The 25,901-nt window shown below is 40.0% G+C and overlaps 1 protein-coding gene across 1 annotated transcript in view; it reads left to right on the top strand.

The window, feature by feature from the left end:
* The first annotated feature begins 5,066 nt into the window (after window positions 1–5,066).
* LOC134650008 (ionotropic receptor 40a) overlaps window positions 5,067–25,901 on the top strand; it is a 29,263-nt gene continuing 8,428 nt past the window's right edge. The window contains exons 1-12 of the mRNA XM_063504822.1: window positions 5,067–5,330; window positions 6,267–6,360; window positions 7,387–7,482; window positions 10,810–10,946; window positions 14,902–15,061; window positions 15,683–15,789; window positions 16,516–16,609; window positions 18,346–18,504; window positions 21,978–22,131; window positions 23,318–23,550; window positions 24,219–24,378; window positions 25,086–25,182. Coding sequence (XP_063360892.1) covers window positions 5,146–5,330; window positions 6,267–6,360; window positions 7,387–7,482; window positions 10,810–10,946; window positions 14,902–15,061; window positions 15,683–15,789; window positions 16,516–16,609; window positions 18,346–18,504; window positions 21,978–22,131; window positions 23,318–23,550; window positions 24,219–24,378; window positions 25,086–25,182 — 1,676 coding nt within the window. The 5' untranslated portion in view covers window positions 5,067–5,145. The remainder of the gene's footprint in view (window positions 5,331–6,266; window positions 6,361–7,386; window positions 7,483–10,809; window positions 10,947–14,901; window positions 15,062–15,682; window positions 15,790–16,515; window positions 16,610–18,345; window positions 18,505–21,977; window positions 22,132–23,317; window positions 23,551–24,218; window positions 24,379–25,085; window positions 25,183–25,901) is intronic.

Below are 25,901 nucleotides of genomic sequence, written 5' to 3'. Positions count from 1 at the left end.
GCCAACCCCATTCGATAAACATGAGCCTACTCTAAACCCGGATACAACTGTACATAAACCAAAGGCACCCAAATCAAATTGATCATATTCGATAGTAAAAAGGGCCCATAGCCGACCCTTGCGGCATTCGGCAAGGTGTTACACGGCAAAGCTCTCAAGTCAGTCAAGTGAGACCTTTAGACTGCCATTACCGCGTCACACGTCATAGCACCCAGGGTGGTTAGTATGTAGACTGGACAGTAAAGACCCTACCTATAAAGCTGGCTGAAGGTTCGATTCACGGTACGTAAATGCAATATTTTGTGACTTGTTTAAATGTATGTATGTAAACACTTAATTGTACGTAAGATATTTAACTAGCAAAAAGCAGAGCTTTGTAAGGGCTCGCGGAGTTTTTCTACCTAAACGTACCGGACCGCGACTTTGATCCAGTCCGAGGCTTGTTCCATGTTCAATCGAGTGGGTAAGTAATAAGTCCGTTAAGGACGCAGCTATAAGTGAGAGCAAGAAAGAAATATGCCTACTAATTGGCCCTCGGTCGCTGTCCGGTACGCCTGTCTGATACAACTTTTACTTTGTCCATTAAAAACGTGTCCAGACGACAGAATCAAATTGCCAATATCATCCACACGTAATATACAATTTCATAAGCCCTTATACATCCTACACGGTCGCCCAGTACTTCTTGTAAGGAAGCCAACTGGCTTTTCTTTTCTGGCAATGTTGGGTCAGCGAGCCAATGTCCTTGAATTTATTTATGCGTCCACACCACACAATTGAGCGTAAAACTATCCCGTCTGGACACCTACTGGCGGTAATCATGCTGCTCCGCACATAAACTTATGTATAATTTGCTCTCTTAAGTGCTCATCAAGACGAGTGAGATGACCAAAACAGCGTGTGCCTATGTTGCAACAAACGTGAGTTCCATTAAATACTGCCAGGGTTCAGCTACAGCTATATCGTGAGTATCTCCTAAGTGCTCAAAAAGACGAGTCGGATGACCAAAACAGAGTGAGCCTATATTGTATAAAACCCGAGCTCTACTAGGTACCTACTGCCAGAGTTCAGCATCAGCTACCTTGGGTACTACTCTACCAAGTGATCATCATGACGAGTCGGATGTCCAAAACAGCGTGTTTCTATGTTGCACCAAACCCGAGTTCCACTAGGTGCTGCCAGGGTTCAGCATCAGCTCTATCTTGGGTACTACTCTCCTAAGTGCTCATCAAGACGAGTCGGATGTCCAAAACATCGTGTGCCTATATTGCAAACCTGAGTTCCACTAAATACTGCCAGGGTTCAGCTACAGCTCTATTTTGGGTATCTCCCAAGTGCTCAAAAAAAACGAGTCGGATGACCAACAGCGTTTGCCTATGTTGCACCAAACCTGACTTCCAATAGGTACTGCCAGGGTTCAGCATCAGCTCTATCTTGGGTATTGCTCTCCCAAGTGCTCATTCTGACGAGTCGGATGTCCAAAACAGCGTGTATCTATGTTGCACCAAACCTGAGTTCCAGTAGGTACAGCCAGGGTTTAGCATCAGCTCATCAGCTCTATCTTGGGTACTGCTCTCCCAAATGCCCATCAAGACGTGTCGGATGACTAAAACAGCGTTTGCCTATGTTGCACCAAACCTGAGTTCCACTAGGTACAGCCAGGGTTCAGCATCAGCTCTATCGTACTGCTCTCCCAAGTGCTCATCAAGACGTGTCGAATTATAACATGACTGATCAGTTCATCGGCATCACAGAACAGAACATACGAGTAATTTGACCTCCGCAGTGAATATGTCGTAGTCCGATCGTATAATCCGCCGTATTACATTACGGCTAGACGTTTTCAAAAACAGGAGCGTTTTGAAATGCGGCGGTTCGACGATTAGCCGGATTGTCATTGCGATACGTTCTTCAATAAGGCGGCCTACGTGTAGCCGCATTGTATCTAAGTACTATTTAGATTGTAGAGTGACCAGTTCTTTCGGTCGCCTACGTAACCGGAGTTTGACAATGTTTGCCATTTAATTTATTTTTACTATGGTCCCACCGCACTACATGTTTCTTTTTTAAAACATTTCCTTCACAACTTAAATAGACGGAGCCCCGCAAATGCGGGGCTCCTATTCCTGGGCGGTTTGCCCTTCGGGCATCTGAAGCTACCTAACCTAACGAACCTAACCTACTTACCTACCTACGCTTTTTTCCCTAAAGTGTAATGTTTTCACGGACGTCTCACTAAATCAATAGGTAGGTAAGTTAGGTTCGTTAGATAGCTTCAGATGCCCGAAGGGCAAACCGCTCAGAAATGGGAGCCCCGCGAGGCCGGGCTCCATTTAGTTGAGTTGCGAAGGAAATGTTTTTTTGAAAAGAAACAGTTCGACGAACTCCAGATTTGATGGACACCCCAGCGTTTTTCATAGTTTGTTGTAGCGCCACGAGTGTTAAAAATGGGAACTAAAAACTGTCAAAGCGGCGGCTAATGACTCGCTGTATTACATTACGGCTAGCCGTGTTGAAGAACGTATGGCGCCGAATACATTCCGGCGCATTTCAAAACGCCCCTTTTTTTGAAAACGGCTAGCCCTAATGTAATACGGCGGATTATACGATCCGACTGCGACAAATATACAGCAAGATTATTGTTCCAGTATTCAGAGAAACTTAATTGCTAAATTGGGAATCAAACCGAGCGAAGCGAAATGGGTCTGAATCCAAAATTTTAACCCTTTTTAGGGTTCCGTACCGTACATAATTTTTCTAACAGATGGCGCTAGTAGTCATACAAAGTGTTATTCCTTTATTTTATTTTATTAAGTTGATAAAATGATATTTTTATGTTTTATAACACATCTAGACATTAATTTAAATTACTATGTTAAATTTCAAACCTATAAGTGCGATAGTTTTTCCGTAAAGTGTACCACAAGAATGCATAGTTTGTCGAATAGTGATAGGGCTCGCTTCGCTCGCCCTAATAATGTTAATTTGAATTCGATTTGTAGTGTTTTACAGTTAGTAGCGAACGAACTATAGTAGATATGTCACCGATTATACAATATTCTCTGTAACGTAAATTTTCCTCCAATAAAGTCACACGAAATATTTGTTAAAAATATAATCAATAAATTACGTTATGCAAAGTACTCGCCATGACGTTAGTGTTTTTTTCAGTAATCACAATCACGAGGTTGATTGCGGAAATCATATTTTGTGCTCTGACAAAATTACATTTGTACGAACTATCTACATGCACAAATGAAATCACTACATAGCATAAAACAAAGTCGCTTCCCGCTGTCTGTCCCTATGTATGCTTAGATCTTTAAGACTACGCAACGGATTTTGATGCGGTTTTTAATAGATAGAGTGATTCAAGAGGGAGGTTTCTGTATAATTTGTTACTAGTGAACTATAATTACGGGATCGCCTGTGCACATGAATAGAGTAATAGGCAAAAGCTTACGATAAAAGCTTATAAGTTGGTATGAAGATAGTATTTGGAGGCACGGGGAAAAATAGTTTATATCAATCATCATAATTCCATGGATACGAAGCGAACAGACGCTAGTTATAACAAAAAGGACCAACATATTAGGTAGAAACACATGAAATAATACTTTCTGACGAGTTATCTAATCTACATAACGACTTATATAATTCAGTAACACAGTGTTGTATAAAAGCATAGAGAAAAAAATACATAGAGTGCTCACTCCATACATCAGTTCAGACTATTAATTTCAGTGTCAACATCTAGCATCGAGTAGCGGAACTATCAGTATTGCTACTTGACAATAGATGTAGCACCGACCGGAAAGTCTTATCTCAACAGCATAAGACTTTCCGGTCGGTGGCGACATCTATTGTCAAGTAGCAGTACTGATAGTTCCGCTACTCGATGCTAGATGCTAATAGTCTTTTTGGTACTAAAACTGATGTATGGAGTGAGCACTCTATGTATTTTTTTCTCTATGATAAAAGCGATAGTCGCAACTACTTCCTAATAACTCCGACCGTGCGCAAGTTTCCAACAAAAAGTTGCTCTCGTTATCATGACATCGTTTATCTCAACAATTTCGCTTCTAACTAACAATATTTCTTTAGCTTTTAGTTAATAAGAAATATTTTACAAACGACATTTGTTGCGCAACATGGCTTACATTATTTCTGGTTATTGCCATAATTCTTGCTGGAAAATTTGTACTTCGAAATTAAAATAATATTATTACTACCTATATAACACATTCGGTGCAGCAGCGTGAAACCCAAACTTACTGCCAAACAAACTACAAATTTGCGGCACGACCTACATTTTCCCGTACCATGTCCTAACTTTAAAGGTCCCTACAGACCGGAATGTTATCGATTTGAACTAACAGTCATTATGATCAATAGACTATATCCTTGTGTATATACAGCTGCCGTCGCCCGCGGATCTATATAAAATTCCAAAAATATAGGCATTTTTCAAAACCCTTAATTTTACGGGAATATTAACCAGCGCCGCACCGGGAGTAAGACAAGCGCAGATAACTGCCGCACCGGCGGAAAGTCTAATACGGCCATAATTATGCTTCCCGTAACGCAGCGAATGTGATAATTTATTTCTATTATTTTTTTTCTTTTTGCTTGTTGCTTGTTACTTACCTACCGTGATTCTTCTCACTTGATGATCTTGTCGGAAGATCAGCGCTAAAAGTCGCCAGCAACATGCTGAGATGAGACCATTTCGTGGCACTGTCTTCTTTCGTAAAAAAAACGTTCCTTAATATGTTTTGTTTTGTTTGTGTTTATGAATAAAAATCTTTCTTTTATACGCCTATTCGTTTATATTTTTTATAACACTTCGTTGGCAAACAAGCATTTACCTGTCTGATAGCAAGCGATTACTGTATCCTATGGTGGCTTACAACGATTTGTTGATGTTCCTATAAAATTTGCTATGTTGATACATTTTACTTATCAACATTTCTGAATTATCTTTTAATAAATGTACCTCAATTTAGGACTTCAAGTCAATAAATTAGTAACAAAATATTTGCCAAAAACTAAAACAACAGTGTTAAGCAAAAACTCAACAAAATCCAAAAATAACTCCAATCATTCCGCTAAACTTTCCCCGTTAATTCTCGCACACAGGCAAAAATGAATCACGCATTCGTCTTCTTCGTAACTTTCTGTTCTGGACACTGTTTCTTCGACATACGAGATATAACGTCGGGCACTATGAACCGGCTCCCCGGGGAGTTCGCAGCGGCCATTAAGGACATCGCGGAGGGCCTGCCCGCGAAAACGATGACCGTTGTCCGGGGGAACTCGACGAATTTAAGGTAAATAATTGGGTTGTGATCATTTTGCTGTGAGTTTTGGTTGTTTTTAGAAGCTATTATTTAACTTGCTGTGTTAAGGGTACATACACATAAGGGTAAACATAGCCAGGAAGACTGGAAACAACCTGGAAAAGCTTATGGTCACTGGTTCAGTGGATGGAAAAACAAGAGGCCGCAGTCCAAATCGATGGTCCGACCATCTGCTAATCTTAGCAAATCGCTATCCATCAAGGTCCATGATGCCTTAGAAGTCGCAAGGGATCGGATGGGCTGTAAAGCTGCGATCCGGAATCATGTGATCCACGTAGGATGGCACGACCCTCAGTACTGAGGAGAACGAAGCGGTGGAGGTGGTTAAGGGTACACTAAACTTTCGACACTTCGTTTTCTATCGGTAATCGATGATCACACATGATGCTATAGAAAACGTAAGTACGTTCTGGATCGCACCATTCGAGTTGGAGTCATCCTTTAGTTAGGGATTATAATTTAGATAAATACAGCGAACTGCAAAATTGTATGTTTTTCATATGTCCATCAGATTTGCAATTAAGGCAAATCTTCTTACATACAAAACTTCTATTCATCTTTTAATAACAATTTTAGTAACGTAAACTAGTAACAGACATAGATATAGGTACTTATACGTTAGATATAGCTGGTCAACCAAATCTTGTCATTAAAAAAAGGCGCGATATTCAAATTTTCTATGAGACGATATCCCATCGCGCCTACATTTTTCAAATTTGCCACCCTTTTCTACTGACAAGATCTGCTTGACCTTGACCAAGTATACATAAATGGTCACGCCAAGTTTCATGTAAGTAAAGCAAGTCGTTCAAAATGAAAGTTTCAACAGTGACTTAGAAGATGTAACCATGGCATCGACTTAAAAGCACAAGTCCCGTCCAAATAAATACATTTTTAATGTTATAGTGCCGAAGATACGTACGAACTTTTCTGCTTGCTGAGCTTGCACTCGGTACAAGTTATCAACTTGGACCTAAAGACGAAGGAGAACAAAGAAAAGGTAATTTAATGATTCATTAAATCATAGCAATGTTCTTTTTTAGAGTTCCGTAGTCAACTAGGTACCCTTATAGTTTGGCTATGTCCGTCTGTCTGTCTGTCCGTCTGCGGTTTTGCTCCGTGATTGTTAGTCCTAGAAAGCTGCAATTTTGCATGGATATATAAATTAGTCACGCCGAAAAAGTAAGGACGATTTTCATTTCAACCCTTAGGAGTGGGTGTCTTTGGATAGATCTTTCAAAACGAATAGAGTTTTTTGACAAAAATAATATTTTCGAAAATAATCGCTCCGAAAAAATATATAGTGTAACCCCTCCAAGTTTTGAATTAAGCATATCCTTACATGCTCTTTCCCGGTTTTTTAAAGTTTCTGTATACGAAGGGAGACAACCAGGACCTCCACTATACGTTTGTTTTAGGGTCACTACCGAACAGAGCCCCTACCATGTGTCACTGACAGTGTCAAAACTGACGTATACGTATTTTACTTTCTATACATCTCGCTCGCACTAATATGCGAGTATGAGCGAGATTCATAGAAAGTCATCCTCCTCGCGTTGTCCCGGCATTTTGCCACGGCTCTTGGGAACCTGGGGTCCGCTTGGCAACTAATCCCAGTAATTGGCGTGGGCACTAGTTTTTACGAAAGCGACTGCCATCTGACCTTCCAACCCAGAGGGTAAACTAGGCCCGTATGGGGATTAGTCCGGTTTCCTCACGATGTTTTCCTTCACCGAAAAGCGACTGCATGGTAAATATCAAATGATATTTCGTTCATAAGTTCCGAAAAACTCATTGGTACGAGCCGGGGTTCGAACCTGCGACCTCCGGATTGCAAGTCGCACGCTCTTACCGCTAGGCCACCCGCTTTTAGATTCATAGAAAGTAAATTACGTTTTCGATGGCGTTTATGTCAGTGCCAAACTGTAGCCATACTGGCAAGATAGGTCGTTAGACTTTACTTGTTTCCTTGCACTCGTATAAGTAATTAATCATTAATCCACTCATAATATACTATTCTTTACAGTATTACGCTTTCGTAAAAGAAGCTCTGGACGTCTCTGACGAGAGAACGAGTCTCATACTCTGTGAGCCATATGAATGCGAAGCAATATTATCAGAGGTTAGTATTTATTTGTGCGTAAGTGTGACAAGAACCTACCCGCCGATATTACAGAACCGAAATTCCTGGCCACAGCAGCCCGCTATCTAGATTCTAGAGTCAATATCTACGCCCACAAAAAATAAAAAAATTAAACTGTTTATTACAATATTTTCGGAAACTTAACCTAATCTACACTATAATAAATTAATATTAATTCATTTTAGTGATAAGCTTATTATAATTATTGAGTAGGTACATAAATTTGTAACCCATACCTTGCATGGTTGATTAATAAATAAATAAATTACAATCAAAGTTACGTTCTCATTTTAAAACGACGTTCTGAGATAAATAAATAAATAAAGTAAATAAACATTGTACAAAGTTGGTACCTTTTTTAAGTATCAAATACCTGTATTAAGAGGCACCACTCTTCCTTAGTTAGTAATAGAACAACAATAATTTGTTACAAAATTAATATAATGTTGAGATAACATGAATGTGTAACTTATATCTACATCTGGCGGTCTAGCATGAGTTGCGTTCTCGCGCGCGACTCCATCCATACATCTTTTGCGACTTCGGCCCTTCTCTCACGAGGCTACTCTCAAGCGATTTGTGTTTCGTACGCGTATCCTACGCGTCGCTTGTGAGTACCCGCCATATTTATTTCCTACGTTTCGCACACGACGAGACGCGCCGACGAAGCGTTTGATATCAGTCGCATGATACTGTCTTGCTGGTCGCACGCGACTCGAGTCGTATACGCGTTGTATGCTCAAGATGGCGGCGGAACAAGTTTTTAATATAAATTTCGTTCAAGAGGTGGAAAAGTATCCATGTTTATATAATTATGCTGCCTGATTATGTAAGAAAAGACCTGGTGTGACCTGGTGTGTGTGTGTGTGTGTGTGTGTGTGTGTGCTTGTGTGTGTGATGATGTGAGAAAGATGTAGGAGAGATGTTATGTGGTTGTGTGTTGTTCTTGCAATAAAAATAGAGCAGAAGATTGCCTTCATCGCTGGAGCTAGACATTGTCGCACCAATGTTGTTCCGCAAATGACACAAAATAGTCTCATTTGCGTAGCACCGTGTCACAGATTATATAATAGTTCTTACGAACAGATACTTATCTCTCAAAGAAAACGCAAATACCTACCGTTTTCATACCTACACTAAAATACAATGGAATGGCCTTCAACGCGCCGCCGCGCACCGGCGCAACGCTAGGGTTGCCGACGCTTAGAAATGATTTACTAATATAAGATACCTACCTACTTAGGTAGGTACAAATATAAGTTTTAATTGTCAAACTAACATTAGAACCGGTTATATAAAAGCATAGCGTAAAATAACCATGAGCAAGATAAGTTGCAATAAGTAATTACAATATTCCGTTTATGCGTTTGATTCCGACGAGTGACTGCGAGACATTTTAAAAGGTCATATCTCCCTGCAGTAAACGCAGTGTTTACGCCGTTTTATAAACCGCGCAATGAATCAATAATTCAATACCACCTAAGTAGCTTGTAGCTTGCAACCACAATTGAAACTATCGTAAAAATAAAACCAAAAGTACTTGTATTGAGAATGTCTACCTACTTTTCCTATCTATCGGAAGAGCAAAAACGGTATTTTTTATTAGTTTTGTTGTTTCTGCATTCATCCACACTACAAGTAGTGTTATTTGTTCATTGGTTCAAGACATTTCTTTCGCATACATTTTAGCATATTCGAGCGCGCGGCGACGCGACGTGCGTGCGTGAGCGCGCGTGGCAACCAACTGGCTTGCTTTTCTACCGTGAACGGGAACGGATTCGTAGGTATAAAACTGAGCTCGCGCGGAGAGTTCCATAGGCCTGACCGTGTGCGGAAACGAGTAGCATACCAGTAGGCGATCATGGTTTGCATCTCAGTCGCGTAGCATTTGAATAGTCTCGTGAGAGAAGGGCCTTCAAGTATGGAACCGCGCGCGAGAACGCAACTCATGCTAGACCGCCTGGTATTAGTTTTCATTTCTAGAAATTATAAGAGCGAGTGGAAGTTTTACATAGTATAAAAATTTCTACCCACTCTATTTTCTTTGTATAAAATTTTTCAGCAGCGAAAACTAGTATCAGACATAAACAGATGTAGGCATATTACCCTCCTAAGACCCCGTGTACAATTTTTTATACATATTCCAAAAAATATTTTGAACTTTCATTGAGTACCTAACTGAGGGTTCCAAATTAAAAAACAAAACAAATGCTTCTGGGTCTCAGGAGGTTACGTAAATTTTGTTGTTCCTACCAAGTTTCATGTAATTTAAGCATGACATTTTAAAATGAGAGCGTAGTTTCGATTGTATGGGAGGGAGCGGCTTTTTGGCGGCTAATAATTCTATTTTCCTATCGTCGTTTCTGTGTAGGTACATCGTCCGTAACATTACGAGACTGAGAATTCATTAACCATATTTCAAATTCACCAAATTAAGTGCGTAGGAGTTATAAATTCACGATAAATTGAAAATGTGTCAGTAACAAAATTATAACAGAAATGAAAATTCCTCTCCTTAGAGAAATGTTCGAAACAATAAAATTCGCAAAAATAAAATAACAGTGGGCGTAACAGCTAAATTGTGTTCATGTTTTGATATTTATAAAACACTTTTTATCAAAGAAAGTATAACAAAATTAAAGTTATTATTAAAGGCAAATTGAATATTTTCAAATGAATGTAAGAACGAGCTTTTCGAGTAATCGAATCTTCAAAATACTTACTAATAAAGATTCCGACGAATTGAAAACCTGCTGTTTTGAAGTCGGGTTAAAGATACAATGGTATAATGTTCCAAAAACTATGAATAACATTAGCTATTACGCACAACTTCGTTCGCATAAAATTTGAAAGTAGGTTACCTCTCTACATACACTGTATCATAAATTATTAATATCGTTTTCAAGAAACAGGTGCTTACTTAGTTCTTTCTTGATAACGCAGGTTTTAACTAATTTATACAGACTCATACCTTTTCCATGAAATTGTATTGAATAAGTATAATAAAACAGGTCACTCACGCATTTTTTTCAGTTGAAGATTGCTTGACGTATTTCGCTCCATAATGAGAAGCTTCGACGGGAGCACGCAGACTGCGTCCTCCTCTTCTGAACTGCGGAGCTCTTCTTTATGGAGCGAAACATGTCGAGCAATAAGACATGAGTGACCCGTTATATGTATGAATAGTGATATGAATAATATTGGATTATGGTACTAAATAAACATTTTATTTTAAATCCCATTCCATCCCATCCCGGGTGGAAATCAAACATTGGTTAATTTATGTTGTTGTATTGTACTGTCTAGTTGACGGAAAACAACCTGATCCACCGCACGATCCTGTACCTGTTCTACTGGTCGTACGGGCCCGTCAGCGAGCGGTTCCTGCTCACCCTCTCGGAAGCCATGAGGGTAGCTGTCGTCACCAACCCTCGGCCCGGTGTGTGAGTACATTTATGTTGACGGAGCAACCTGATCCACCGCCCGATCCTGTACCTGTTCTACTGGTCGTACGGGCCCGTTCGCGAGCGGTTCCTGCTCACCCTCTCGGAAGCCATGAGGGCGGCTGTCGTCACCAACCCTCGGCCTGGTGTGTGAGTACATTTATGTTGACGGAGCAACCTGATCCACCGCACGATCCTGTACCTGTTCTACTGGTCGTACGGGCCCGTCAGCGAGCGGTTCCTGCTCACCCTCTCGGAAGCCATGAGGGTAGCTGTCGTCACCAACCCTCGGCCCGGTGTGTGAGTACATTTATGTTGACGGAGCAACCTGATCCACCGCCCGATCCTGTACCTGTTCTACTGGTCGTACGGGCCCGTTCGCGAGCGGTTCCTGCTCACCCTCTCGGAAGCCATGAGGGCGGCTGTCGTCACCAACCCTCGGCCTGGTGTGTGAGTACATTTATGTTGACGGAGCAACCTGATCCACCGCACGATCCTGTACCTGTTCTACTGGTCGTACGGGCCCGTCAGCGAGCGGTTCCTGCTCACCCTCTCGGAAGCCATGAGGGTAGCTGTCGTCACCAACCCTCGGCCCGGTGTGTGAGTACATTTATGTTGACGCAGCAACCTGATCCACCGCACGATCCTGTACCTGTTCTACTGGTCGTACGGGCCCGTCAGCGAGCGGTTCCTGCTCACCCTCTCGGAAGCCATGAGAGTAGCTGTCATCACCAACCCTCGGCCTGGTGTGTGAGTATAATAATATTTGTTTATTTAGGCATTCACAGAAAAAATAAAAAGTGATATAATGTATTAAGTCGTACTAGTATGCGAAAAAAGTATTTATCGCGCTGCAATGCTGCCGACTGCATTCTACAGGAAAGAAACGTCAAATTTAATATTAATGTCTCAATAAAATGACCAATAGAATTACCAATGTAATTAATGTATCGGTTATCGATAACGTAAAGTTAAAATTACGATGCACCCACCGATTCGGTTCTAAACATAAATATCTGGGTGACCGAGCTTCGCTCGGAAAACATATAAAAACTCGAAAATGCGAGTTTTTCCAGAGATAAGACCTAGCCAGATCGTTTTTTCGCCCCCGAAAACCCCCGTATAGCAAATTTCATCGAAATCGTTAGAGCCGTTTCCGAGATCCCCGAAATATATATATATAAATAAATAAACAAGAATTGCTCGTTTAAAGGTATTAGATTATAGGGAGGTTATGATATGGATGTAGATAAAATACTTTACTCATGACAGTCTCCTCTTCACAGTCTTCTTCATCTGACAATAAATCAACATAGAACAGCCAAAACATTTTTCCGTCGCCACACGGCACGAAACTAAACATCACCCCTATTCGGGACGACAATAATTCATTTATCTCCCTCGGGAACAAAATAGATGCCGTCCAATTACCACTAATTAGTAAATAATAAATGAATGGAGTATGTAATAGGTAATTCTCCCTATTAATATTAACTAAATCACTTGGGAGTACGATTGTACCTTGTTTACTTTTAAGCTCGGTGGCGGTTTTCTTTTTTACATACTTAGATGAAAATGTATATTTTGTTAATTATGAGGACTTTATGAATAAAGACATTTAAATAACTTGCTTAGTTATTAATTAAGTACTACCAGTGTTTGTCGACAGAACACAGCGAGGTCTTATTGTCAACTTTCGAGTGCCTATTTATGTTTTTAATGGTTCTTTGATACCTATCTTGAACGTTTTTTACCCAATATTTCTTCTAATTTTGGAAGAACCTCGTTGAAATAACTTTGTGTTATCTGATTAAGTACAGAACTTGGCACCCATTTAGATGCCAATTATTATGTCAGCGGAGTCGTTACCTAGGAACATATACTTACAGAATGATTTTGTTATGTCGGACCATACTCTGATATAAAGTTGTACACAAACATATTTTAGTAGTAGTGGCACCGAGTGACGCGAGTTTTTTTATTTATTTAAAATAAGTACTTACACAATTTGGTCAGTCTACGACTCGAGACCTCTGCGAAAACGGCACAAACATTTTTACCGCCTCAGTCTTTGATCGAAATCCAATTATTTCATCTCCGGTTGCTCTCCCAATTCATCAATTATGAAGCGAAATAAAATATTTACTGTTCGATAATTCAAAGGATCCTTGATTTTCCCCATTTTTCGGGGAGACGCCAAACAACGCCCGATTGTCGGCCGCTCTTGCCGTATTTCTTAAAATTACATTTTGTCCAGAGTTTAATAAGTCAGAGTCGAAACACGAAACAGTGGAAGATGTCTCACTCTTAACGATATAATCGGGAAACCTCGGAAGTAAAGCAAACAGTGGATAATAAGATGTTATTCGTTGCATGATTGTGGCGCCACCCTGGTGAGTGTGGGTCAATTTATCTGACAGTTGACAACTGTCAAATAGTATTGTATCCTGTCCGCAGCGCCATGTAAGGGCTGGTTATTGAAACCAACGACATCTTGGAAGTGTTTTTATTCATATAGCGCTATCTCTTTCTAACCTAAGTGTTTTTACATATGTCTGTCCTTATTACTCTAGTGTGGTTATTAACTATCGAATGAGCGTATTATGGTTCGACCTAAATATCGACTTTGCCCTTACAGTATGAAGATGTCGTCCTGGGATTCTTGACCCTTCATATTTACTTGTTTTTTTTTTTTTTTTTTTCATTTAAACATAACGTTTCAGTTTAAATAAAACAGTGTCAGAAGCGCTGGTGGCCTAGCGGTAAGAGCGTGCGACTTGCAATCCGGAGGTCGCGGGTTCACACCCCAGCTCGTACTAATGAGTTTTTCGGAACTTATGTACGAAATATCATTTTCACCTCAGCAGCTCGAACAAGGGTACTTTATTTAACAAGGGTATTTTGCTCACTGTTTTTAAGTAGCAAAGTACCCTTGTTCGAACTGCTGAGGTGAAAATTTAATTGTTGGTATATCTTAAGAAAACATGAGTGAATAGAGGTAAGTGATGAAGAAGTTCTCACTGGTAAGGTGAAAAGTTTTGTGAACTACACGAGATCAAAGTTATTTACATCTCGTGCGCTTTTATTCTTTATTCTTTAAATAAATACAGGTATAAGTTTACAGCTTGAGTCCCTTACTACGCTCAAGATTCTAAATTAGATCTAGTATAGAATCTTTCGCTTGCACGGGACTCAAAATAAGCACTCGAAGAAATATCAAACTTTGATCTCTTGTTGTACAAATAACTATTGATATTTACCAGTCGCTTTTCGGTGAAGGAAAACATCGTGAGAAAACCGGACTAATCCAAATAAGGCCTAGTTTACCCTCTGGGTTGGAAGGTCGGATGGCAGTCGCTTCGTTAAAACTAGTGGCTACGCTAATTCCTGGGATTATTTGCCAAGCGGACCCCAGGCTCCCATGAGCCGTGGCAAAATGCCGGGACATACCTACGCGAGGAAGATGATGATGATAAGGTTTCAGTTTATTTTTAAGTAGTTATCCAGCTAAGAAGCGGCATACTAAAGACGAAATATCAGCTTCTAAATATACATTTCTAAATCAAACTGAATATTTTACTTAATCTGCTAAAGAAACTCAATATTAATTTTATTGATGGATGCGTTGTACTTTCAATATTCATCTAGTGATCCATCTTTATATACTTTCGTCTTTCACGAAGTTGCACAGAATACAAGCCTAGCGGCCACGTACTTAGTAATTTGATTGGCCGTCCGGTTAGGACTTCGAAACATGTTTTATGAGTGCCAAGGAAAATACGACTTATTGATTTCGATGTTTTTTTCACTATTGATGTCGTGGGTTATTGGATTTCGTGATTGCTTGGGGCCAGACAGGCTTAATTTTTGAGTGGCTAAGTAAAACCTCGTCAAAAATAAAATATTTTTTTATTAATTCAACATAAGAAATATCCATAGTGATTTTTTTTTACAGATTCCGTATTTACTACAACCAGGCTACGCCCCACCAAATCCACCACCTTTCTCTAGTCAACTGGTGGTCAGGGACATTGTACAAGTCACCAGTGCTGCCGCCAGCTGACAAGGTGTACCATGACTTCAAGGGGAGGGTGTTTAGAGTACCCGTGTTACACGTGAGTTCATTTATCAGCTATCATTTATATAGGTAATATTTTGTCGCAACCAAGTCGGTGCATAATTAAGTTAGATGAACTTATTCGTTTTTTTTTTTTTTTTCAATCACACTTAATTGCTCGTAGAAGGTTACAGTAGGCGATGCAGTCCGTAAATCCTAAATTATGACTTAGAGCCGCAATGTATTTTTTCATCACAATTGCTAGACGATGCGGTCCGTAAATCCTAAATTTCGACTTAGGGCTGTAATGTTCGTACGACATCGGGCAGAAGTTTTATTCATTTCCCTTTTTTCCTCTCAAGTGCGATTGAAAACCTTGTGAGTGCCACGGGCACAGGAATTATTAACTCGTGTTAATTAAGCCCTCAGCTTCGGCTTCGGGCTTCCATTCCCTTAATACACAATGAACTTATTGAATGGGGTTGGCCGGTCGAAGTATTTAGCAGATGGCGCCATCATAGCTTGCCCTGTCAATCCCTAAAATTGCGACTTTTGTTTTTTTAATGCCCTGGATGCCTGCCCTTTAAGCCAAATCTCATAGAAAAAGGGCAAGCTATAATGGCGCCATCTATGCAAACCTTTGACAGTTGCCAACCCCATTGGAATTACATTTTCGCAGGCCCCGCCCTGGCACTTCGTGAAGTACAACAACGACTCGACCGTAAACGTCACCGGGGGAAGAGACGACAAGCTACTGTCTCTGCTCGCCAAGAAACTAAACTTTCGGTTAATAATCTTCTTACCGGTTCCAGTCCATCCATTTTCGTTTTTCCTTTGTGTATAAAGAAGTGGACATAATATCTAGGCCGCGTTCCCGCTATGTCGTAACGACAGATAGACGTCATCGTCAGTAAATATTCATGCCACGACAGGACGTTTATCGTTATATATGTACGACGATCAGATCTGTCGTAACGTCATAAGGAGCCCGCTGATTATCAGTCCGCCGGACGACATCAGCCTGTCAGTTAGAACAAAAAGTTGACAGTTCCGAACAACTGACAGGCTGATATCGTACGCGGCCTTAGAAAAAAAAGCATTTCGGATATCTACATACACTGCAGTACTGCCATGTGTACAGCCAAAAGTTTCGAAGACAAAAGTCGTGCGATGCTGCTGTGAATATGTTGACACAGTCCTCTTTGACACTTTTTTTCTTTATCTTATTTAACTTACATGCTGCGCTACCAGCTATGCTTCTTCCTAGCCTATAAAATACTTAGTCTTGCCGCTAGTGTAGCAAAAATGCTTCGTAGTGGCTTAACGACAGTATCATGATTAGCCAGTGATTAGCGCTGTGGGCTAATAAAATTTATTTTTTTAAAGTCTCCTATATATTGGTCTAAGGATCAGGAGGAGGATTGATAGGACACATTACCCGCCTTCAAAAAGAAAAAGTGGAAAAACCGAAGTAAATATACATTTTTCAAATGAAACGTTCTACTTGTATAGGTACGAATACTACGACCCGCCCGAAAGGAGCCAGGGAACAGGGATTTCTGAGAACGGGACCCTTAAAGGCACGCTCGGCCTAATCTGGAAGAGGGTAAGATTCTAAGGGTGCTCCAAATTACGAGTATTTTTACTTGATTTACATTCAATCATCCGATAAGCTTTAGCTACACGAGTACAAAAGATTATACGGAATAGAATAGGAAAATTTGAATTGAAATTATATTTAAAGTGATTCAATTTTATTGTGTACGACTTTTTTTATTATTTTATTTGTGCCTGTATAGCTTTTTCATATCGTATGAAGGTACGGAAGGGTTATAGACATAGTATTGTAGTTGTAGTCACAGTAAATTTACTGGCATCTTTCGACACAGGATTAAAACTAAAAATTGATTAAAATCTCAAAAAACTGGATATTTTTTATTTATTTTTAGAATGCCATATTACTTTGACCCGTTGTTCTTTCACTGATATGTGTTAAAATTGTTAAAATTATCAAACTATGGCGCCATCTACACAAGTATCGGCCAAAAGTATGGCACCATCTATTGAATCATAGTGTTTTCTCGATTTTCCGATGCACGTTTTTTTTTTACTTTACTTATTTTATACGGAGTTACAAATATCTTATAATAATCAAAGCGTACCCCAAGCCTTTGAAACCTTGACCTTGATACAATATCGCTTTTAATAATTTAATAACAAATTATTAAACTTTTTCGGAGACAGTAAATTTAAACTCAAATTCGCTCGAACAAATTTGAACAAAGACATTAAATCTAATATTCATTTCATTTAATAGATCTGTGTAATAATATTGAGAGAAGTGCACTTTCAATTTACTTGGCAAATAGTAATTTAGTTTTCGAAGAGAATCATTTTTGTTTAATTGTTTTTTCTATGTTTAAACAATTGTTTTTTTTTCTGAGATTTACCTACCAATGGAAATAATCTTTGGAAATAATTACTACAAATTATTGCCATCTTCGCTTCAGTTCGTCGTTTTTCGTTTTTATACTTTAACATTTTGTTGGTGTGCGGCGTTGCGGGTGTCCATGGGCAACGGTAATCGCTTAACATCAGACCACTCAGTCTGCTCGTTTGCCTCCTATATCACATTACCTAAAATTAACCAATAACATTAATACCACCTACATAAGTAAGAAAGCTCCCTTAGAGCACAGAATAAGTAAATAGTATTATCATATTATCAATACAGAACGGCCACGCACCGCCCCGCCCCGACTCGCATTTCCTTTTTTTTTTTTTTTTTTTGAAAATTTTTCATAAAAATACAGCATTTTAGTACCTAAATCTAATGTTTCGCCAAACTGTGAGACAGTTTGTTGGCGGTGCGCTCTAGAGTAATCTTAAGCTAAATTAGGTACACTAATTATTAATAGTAACAAGTTAGCATTAGGAACCTTGGAGGATATAATCAAACGGAGACGCCATGTCTGTAATTTTCTGTACAAAACAGTCTGCCGATTTTTGCGGGGGAGGGGAACGTCAAATGTATGCGTAACGTAAAAATAGCCATGTCAGATAAACGTCAGTCCATACATTGTGTATGACCGTTGGCCGCCTATTTTCGACAGAGGGGAAAGCCTGTTAATGGCTACTCCGTTTAGTTGTATCCTCCAAGTTAGGAACGCCTCGCCCCGCGACATGAATCTGGCGGACTTCTGGCGTACTCGCAGTAAAGCGACTTACCCACACATACACAATGACGCGTATACAGACGTGCCGTGCACACATATAAACGCAAAAAATGATTTTTGATGTATGGCGTGTTTTGTGCTTAGAATTAAAAATCTTTGTTGGCAGAAAGCGGATTTTTTTCTCGGTGACGTCTCAATGACATGGGAAGGTCTGCAAGCCGTGGAATTCTCGTTCCTGACCCTGGCAGACTCTGGGGCCTTCCTGACTCATGCACCAGCCAAGCTCAGCGAGACCCTGGCCATCATCAGACCCTTCCAATGGGAGGTAAGGCATCTACATCATGGTATGGTCTCCCTTCGGTCGTGTTTTAATTTATCGGCACTCGTTTCGAATTTCCTAGTTTTCGCATTTGTATCGTAATGTACTATAATAAGGTATTCACTACTAGTCAAATCTGTTTCTTATTTCGAACTGTCAAAACAATTACGCTACTAGGGTCTGTGCGGAAACAGAAGAGTCGTGGAATGTAGGGGAGCCCATACATTCTACGACTCTTCTCTTTCCGCACAGACCCTATGTAATTTATATGAAACACTAGCATGTGAAGTCACCATCAAATTATCTATACTTTATAGTTATATCCGGGTTTTAAAATATAAATTGTGTCTAAAAATAACTGCTGTCTACGTTTCTCTAATAATCTTTTGGTGCTTTATTTCATGCATGGTGTAAAATAATTTATTACTGTCAAAATTAAATACCCTACTTATACATACTAATGCACTTTCACACAACTTACTAAACAATACAGTAAATAAAATAAACGTAGGTATATATCTAATCCAATCTGAAATCATCAAAAGTACATTCCAGAATTGATCCACTGTTTGATTCATATTCATTTGGTTATCAAATTGGTAATCCCCAGGCTACAGACTGACAACGAACTTTAATTGGCTAGGTGAATGTTCTATTACATTTCGATTCTAAGGAGATGGTTCAATCGTATTCGGGGTTCATGATTCACCGCCCTGCAACCTAATCGTAATATATCGAGGCGATTTTCGCACCTTTATTCAAATTTGATATTATTTAATACTAGCTCCTGCCCGCGACTTCGTCTGCGTGGGATCATGGTGATGACTGATGATGCTTGGTAAAAATGATCCTGCTTTTCCTCGGGCCTCAATCTATCTTTAAAATAAATCTTATCTAAATCGGTTCACCGTTTTAAGCGTTACAGATATAATGCGTCGTTAAGAAAATCTCAAAGAAAATCAGTAAAGAAAATCTTATGTCGTGTTTTCAGGGGTTTATTTCAGTTTTCAAAAATCGAGCACATGTCGGAATTTACAAGCGAAGCTACGCATAGTTAGTTACTCTTGCATATTTACTTTTAATATTAGTAGGGATTATCACTACATAGTATAAAATAAAGTCGCTTCCCTGTATGCTTAGATCCTTAAAACTACGCAACGGATTTTGATGATTTTTTAATAGATAGAGTGATTCAAGAGGAAGGTTTATAAATATATATTTTGTTAACCCGTGCGAAGCCGGGGCGGGTCGCTAGTATAAGGATAAAAAACTAATTTCGATTATTCATGTTTGTTCATCTGTCAATTAATAAATTCTGGCACCCATAACAACCGTATAACCATAACCATTAAACATTGAAAAATATTATACCTTTTCACGAGCAATTCTTGTAACGGTTCTAACGCTTTCGATGAGATTTGCTATAGGGGGGGTTTTCGGAGGCGAAAATTCGATCTAGCTAGGTCTTACGTCTGAGAAAATGCACATTTTTAAGTTTTTATATGTCTCCCAGATGTATGTATGTTACCAACCAACCTAACTTAAACTATACCTAATTACCTATACATTTAATTACCTATCCATAATAAAAATACCGATGCCACAAATGAAAGCATAAAAATATGTGTATTATTGGTGTTGGTGGCGTGGTGGATTTCTATGCTGAAATCTCTATTATAAATAATACATTTAGGTATTAACATATGAAATACGACTGTGTCAGTTTCCCCACGAGGCTAGTATTTTCCAAGAATAAACCAAATTAAGTCTCGTTCCGAAACTAAACCAATTTAAGACCTTGGTCTGCTCTTGGTGGATTTCGATTAAAAAAGCTGCCAATAATCACATTAATAATATCGACATTAAGTTGTACGCGTAGTTAAAGTTTGTCAAAGGACTGTCTCATTTCAAACATAGACAGAGAGAATCATACTATCTTTTTTGTTCTAATTTACTGACAAATTTGGTTTGACCGACTATTGGCAAGGTGCGAAGTCGGTGGAGGGGGAAGTGGCGCTGATCGTCACAAACACAGGTAATCTTATGGAATGTCCGACATTAGTACTAGCGGCAGCCGCTTGAACTAATTTTACTCCATAAGATTTAACGTAGAAAGTCCGACAAAATGAGGGCAGCACCAGTCGTGCACTTAGCGAACGTTCCAGTTGAATGCGCTAGACTAGACATAATTGAAATGTCACATTGACATGACCTTCTCACGTCTGTTGGGACAATTAGGAGTTTATTTATTAGTGGCGTTATTCATTCAGTGTGTAAGCCCAGTAAATTAAACGAGATATAGAATTTACCCGTCTATTCATTAATTAATAAGTTTCGAAATAAATTAAAAGTGGAAAAATTCACTGTCTTGGGTGGGACTTGAACCCACGACACCCAAGACAGTGAATTTTTCCACTTAATTTATTTCGAAGCTTAATAGCATCGTTCGCAGACGTTTCTGCTTAATACAAAAATATCTGGGAGACCGAGCTTTGCTCGGAAAACATATAAAATCTCAAAAATTAGCGTTTTCCCGGAGATAAGACCTAGCTAGATCGATTTTTCGCCCCCGAAAACCCCCATATACCAAATTTCATCGAAATCGTTAGAGCCGTTTCCGAGATCCCCGAAATATATATATATATATATATATATATATATATATATATAAATAAATAAATATGCAAGAATTGCTCGTTTAAAGGTATTAGATAGATAGATTAATTAATAAGTTTTTTAAGTTGCACTTAATTTTGAACCCCGTAATTTTTTTTTTTCACATGTACCGAGCAGCAATGTACTGCAAACGTTAAGAAACATAAGTTACATAAGATGACATGACATTACAAGATACGAGCTTATTGTAACTGCCAACAAGCGTTGACAGTTACTTTAAAAAGCTCGTAAATTATTCCGTAACTTGTGTGGTGTGTTACATTGCGGGCCGAATTATTATGTATGATTAAAATTTTCATTGTATTTCTAAACAAAATATATCTCAATGTACTTCTTAGGTCCTATGCTAACCACCGTTTAAATATTCGCCCGTATTGAATTTACACACTGTATACGCGTTACTAGCCTGAATTAGCTATACGTTTGTATTTAACTGTCATTTTGACTTATCGCTTATTTCTAAGAAAGGGATAAAACATAATTTAACTAAATCAGGCCCGTAAAGTTTTATGAATAAGGGGTTATGACTTAATTTCTTTAACTCAGGAATGCAGTGGCCATTGATGAAGATAAGTCTTAACTTTATTGTTTAACTACGGTCGCTAACCCGCCCCGGCTTCGCACGGGTTAACAAATTATACAAAAATCTTCTTCTTGAATCACTATCTATTAAAAAAACCGCATCAAAATCCGTTGCGTAGTTTTAAAGATCTAAGTATACATACAGACAGATAGACAGACAGCGGCAAGCGACTTTGTTTTATACTATGTAGTGATAGTATTTTTTTTAATAATATGTCTAGGTATGGCCTTTGGTGTGTGCAACGCTGCTGGTGACGGGGCCGGCGTTGTGGGCGGTGATCGCAGCGCCATCTCTGTGGCGGAAGGGTCGGAAGAATCAACTGGAGCTGTTCAGCAACTGCTGCTGGTTTACCACATCTCTGTTCCTCAGACAATGTAAGATCTCTCTCTCTCTCTCTCTCTCTCTCTCTTCTCCTGACCGATTTCGGCCACAGCGACTGCATTAATGTTATGCCTAGGAGCGGGAAATGAGTTGGTCCGCTCGCTCGTGCGCCCTCATGTGACTGCAGTACACAATCTTCGTTGGCAGTGCTCGTCCACACCGAGGGCATGTCAGGCCTCCGTCATCGTAGTGATAGGTGAAGACTGTCGGGTCTTTAGAGAATCTCTTTAGGCTCCTTTCTAGTGGTGCAGGGATGCCTAAGTGGATCTTCAATGAAGACTTATTATTTTAACTTGTGTACAGACATTTATTACATTAATTTAATACAGTACAACTACAAGTACAGTTTGTCGTTCAATAGATTTTGGAAGATTGCCGTTGGCTGCTGTGGGCGGACGTTATATACGCGTCCGATCGTTGCCGATCTTCGAAATTCGGACGCAATCGGCCGTCCGTGACGTCACATAGGATGCGTTCTGAACAATCAAGGTCTACCCTCCTCCGCTCTACGAAATCGTCAACCTTTAATTCAATCCGATGTAGGATACAGATAATCTGTTAACATTTTTCTCATGTCTCTGCTGATGTCTCTGCGCATGGCATGACGTAGAAAGTTTTTGTTTTATTATATAAGGCGGCAAACGAGCAGACGAATAACCTGATGGTAAGCAATTAACGTCGCCCATGAACACCTGCAACGTCAGAGGGATTTCAAGTGAGTTGCCGACGTTTAAGATGGGATTAACTACGCTTTAAAGGTTTGATGGTCGTATCGATGTAACGCGAGTTGGCAGGAATTTTCTGCAGAAACGCACACTTGAGGAATGCCAACATTGCCAACCATCTAAGTGGTGAATTTGGCTGGAATGGGTGGATTTTCAAGCGTAGAGTGCGATGTTCAGACTTTGACTGTCATTTCTGACTTTTGTATTGCTTTAATGCAATAGGTCCCACATATACATTTTGTTCTTAAAACAAACCTGATCGACTTCAAACTCAATCTTGTTCTTGTTGTTGTTGGCTGTAACTTGTCATCTAGCCTATACTACCTAATACGGTCGGTTTCCTTTTTTTCCAAATTTTCAAAGAGTTGATAAAATTACTGGCACTATTTTACCTAACTCCAAGAACTTGAGATGCCTCGTGAGGTCGAGTCCATTGATGAAATACTGCTTTCAGCATCAAGCAAAGAACCTTCCAGTACCCATAAGGCTCGACTCGTCGCCGTCCTGATATCCTTAGGAGCCACCTACGTCATCGGGGATATGTACTCAGCCAACCTGACAAGTCTGCTGGCCAGGCCTGCGCGAGAGGCGCCGATAGGGACTCTGCAAGCTTTGGAAGATGCGATGAGATACAAGGGATACGAGCTGGTGGTCGAGCGGCATAGCTCTTCCTTGGCTATTTTGCAGGTAGGTAAATCACTTTTCGACATACCAGCTCGTAAAGGCTCTCTTTAGAGCTACTCCACTCTAGCGTCTCTCGAGCGTCGGCGTCTACTCAACTCTGTCACTCTCGCTTGACGCAACCGCGCAGCGACGCCATATTTCATAGCGCTGACTAGACACCGACGCTCAAAAGACGCTAGTATTAGGTAGCCCTTATACTTCAAAAACTAGTGATTTTGTTACATTTTATCCACAAGAGTGGAAAGTATCTCACAAACGGTTAGAAATATTAACGTGATTAATAAATTACAAAAAAGTACGAAGCGTAAACAGTTCCCCGTTTGCATAAAAGTCCCTCATTCTGTTCCACCCGATATATGGAGAGTCAAAATATATACCTGCATTCCGAATTTTGTTAAGATATATCTTATAGTTTCCAAGTAAAATGGCTATGACATAACATAACGAAACTATTTACAAGGGTGCCGTTTTGGCCATTTTAACCGAAATCGAGTAGGTATATAGGTAACAAGCATGAAAAAAGACCCTGAAGAATTAGGAACCTCCTATTTTTTGAAGACGAGCAACCCGAAAAATTAACATCCTCCCGAGTCGTATTAGAACAAATTAAATTATTTTCAGAAAATATTTGAATTTGTTTGTTTGTTACTTATATCATTCCGACTTTTCAGAATGGTACGGGGGTATACGGACGGCTGGCGCGGCTGATGCGCCGGCAGCGCGTCCAGCGCGTGCGCAGCGTTGAGGTCGGCGTGCGGCTCGTACTGGCGCGCCGGCGCGTCGCCGTGCTCGGCGGCCGGGAGACGTTGTACTACGACACAGAGCGCTTCGGTAACTACACACTTAACACTCAAAAGCGCAATCCAAACTCGCGCGCAACTTGCCCGCAACTTATCCGCAACTTTGTTCCAGGCACCCACAATTTCCAGCTGTAGATGAGGGCGTATTATTAAAAAAATCATTTCATTTATCGTCGCAAAGAAAACTTACAGCAATGAATCAAACAAGAAAAAAAAAGAAAAAAGACAATAAGGACAATAGGGTTGTTGACTGTATATTTGAACGTAACGTCGTGTGTGCATTTCATATACACTCCTTAGTCGCTAACCGTTTCGACGGTTCAGTTTGAGTTGTTATTATCTCTAGAAATACTACACACTAGCGTGTTTCGAGCGTCGGCGTCTAGTCAACTCTATGGCAGTAGCTCGACAACACGATAGCCCCATTTCCCATGCCACTGACTAGACACCTACGCTCAAAAGATGCTAGTATGGGGTATCTCTAAAATTTTGCTAGAAAGGAAAGGGCATATACACTATACAGACGGCTGGTGGGTTAGCGCATGTAAGTTGTTCGTGCGCAGCGTTGAATGGTCTCTTAAACACATTTTTATTTACTTATCAAAATAGAATAGGTTAACATACTCAACGAATTGCAAGTTGTTATAATAAATATGAACTAAGCGTCAAAAGTGCAATCCAAACTCGCGCGCAACTTGCCCGCAACTTGTCCGCAACTTGGCCGCAACTTTGTTCCAGGCGCCCACAATTTCCACCTGAGCGAGAAACTTTACACACGCTACTCGGCGATCGCGCTGCAGATAGGGTGCCCGTATCTAGACACGTTCAACCATGTGTGAGTATTATGTTATTGCTCTTTGTCTTGGTAGAATAGTTATTGTTATCACTTATTTTTTTGCAAAGATTAACTGAATAATTCCTGCTTCGATTTTGACAGCTAAAAATAGCTGTCGCTATACATAGAACTGCATACATTATAGTCAAAAGATAACGTTTGACAATGGGGTTGGCCGGTCGCAGTATTTAGCAGATAGCGCCATCATAGCTTGCCCTGTCAATCCCTAGAATTGTGTCTAATTTTTATTTTTATTTTTAAGCCAATTCTCATAGAACAAAACCGGCCAAGTGCGAGTCGGACTCGCGCACGGAGGGTTCCGCACCATAACAAAAAATCAAAAAATAGAGCAAAACAAGCAAAAAAACGGTCACCCATCCAAGTACTGACCCCGCCCGACGTTGCTTAACCTCGGTCAAAAATCACGTTTGTTGTATGGGAGCCCCACTTAAATCTTTATTTTATTCTGTTTTTAGTATTTGTTGTTATAGCGGCAACAGAAATACATCATCTGTGAAAATTTCAACTGTCTAGCTATCACGGTTCGTGAGATACAGCCTGGTGACAGACGGACGGAGGGACGGACGGACGGACGGACGGACGGACGGACGGACAGCGGAGTCTTAGTAATAGGGTCCGGTTTTTACCCTTTGGATACGGAACCCTAAAAAGGGGCAAGCTATGATGGCACACTCTATGCAAACCTTTGACAGTTGCCA

This window comes from Cydia amplana, chromosome 8, assembly GCF_948474715.1.
Source record: "Cydia amplana chromosome 8, ilCydAmpl1.1, whole genome shotgun sequence".
NCBI classification, from domain to species: Eukaryota; Metazoa; Arthropoda; class Insecta; order Lepidoptera; family Tortricidae; genus Cydia; species Cydia amplana.
The sequence above is the reverse complement of the archived record's forward strand: the minus strand, read 5'-3'. Positions and strand labels throughout refer to the sequence as shown.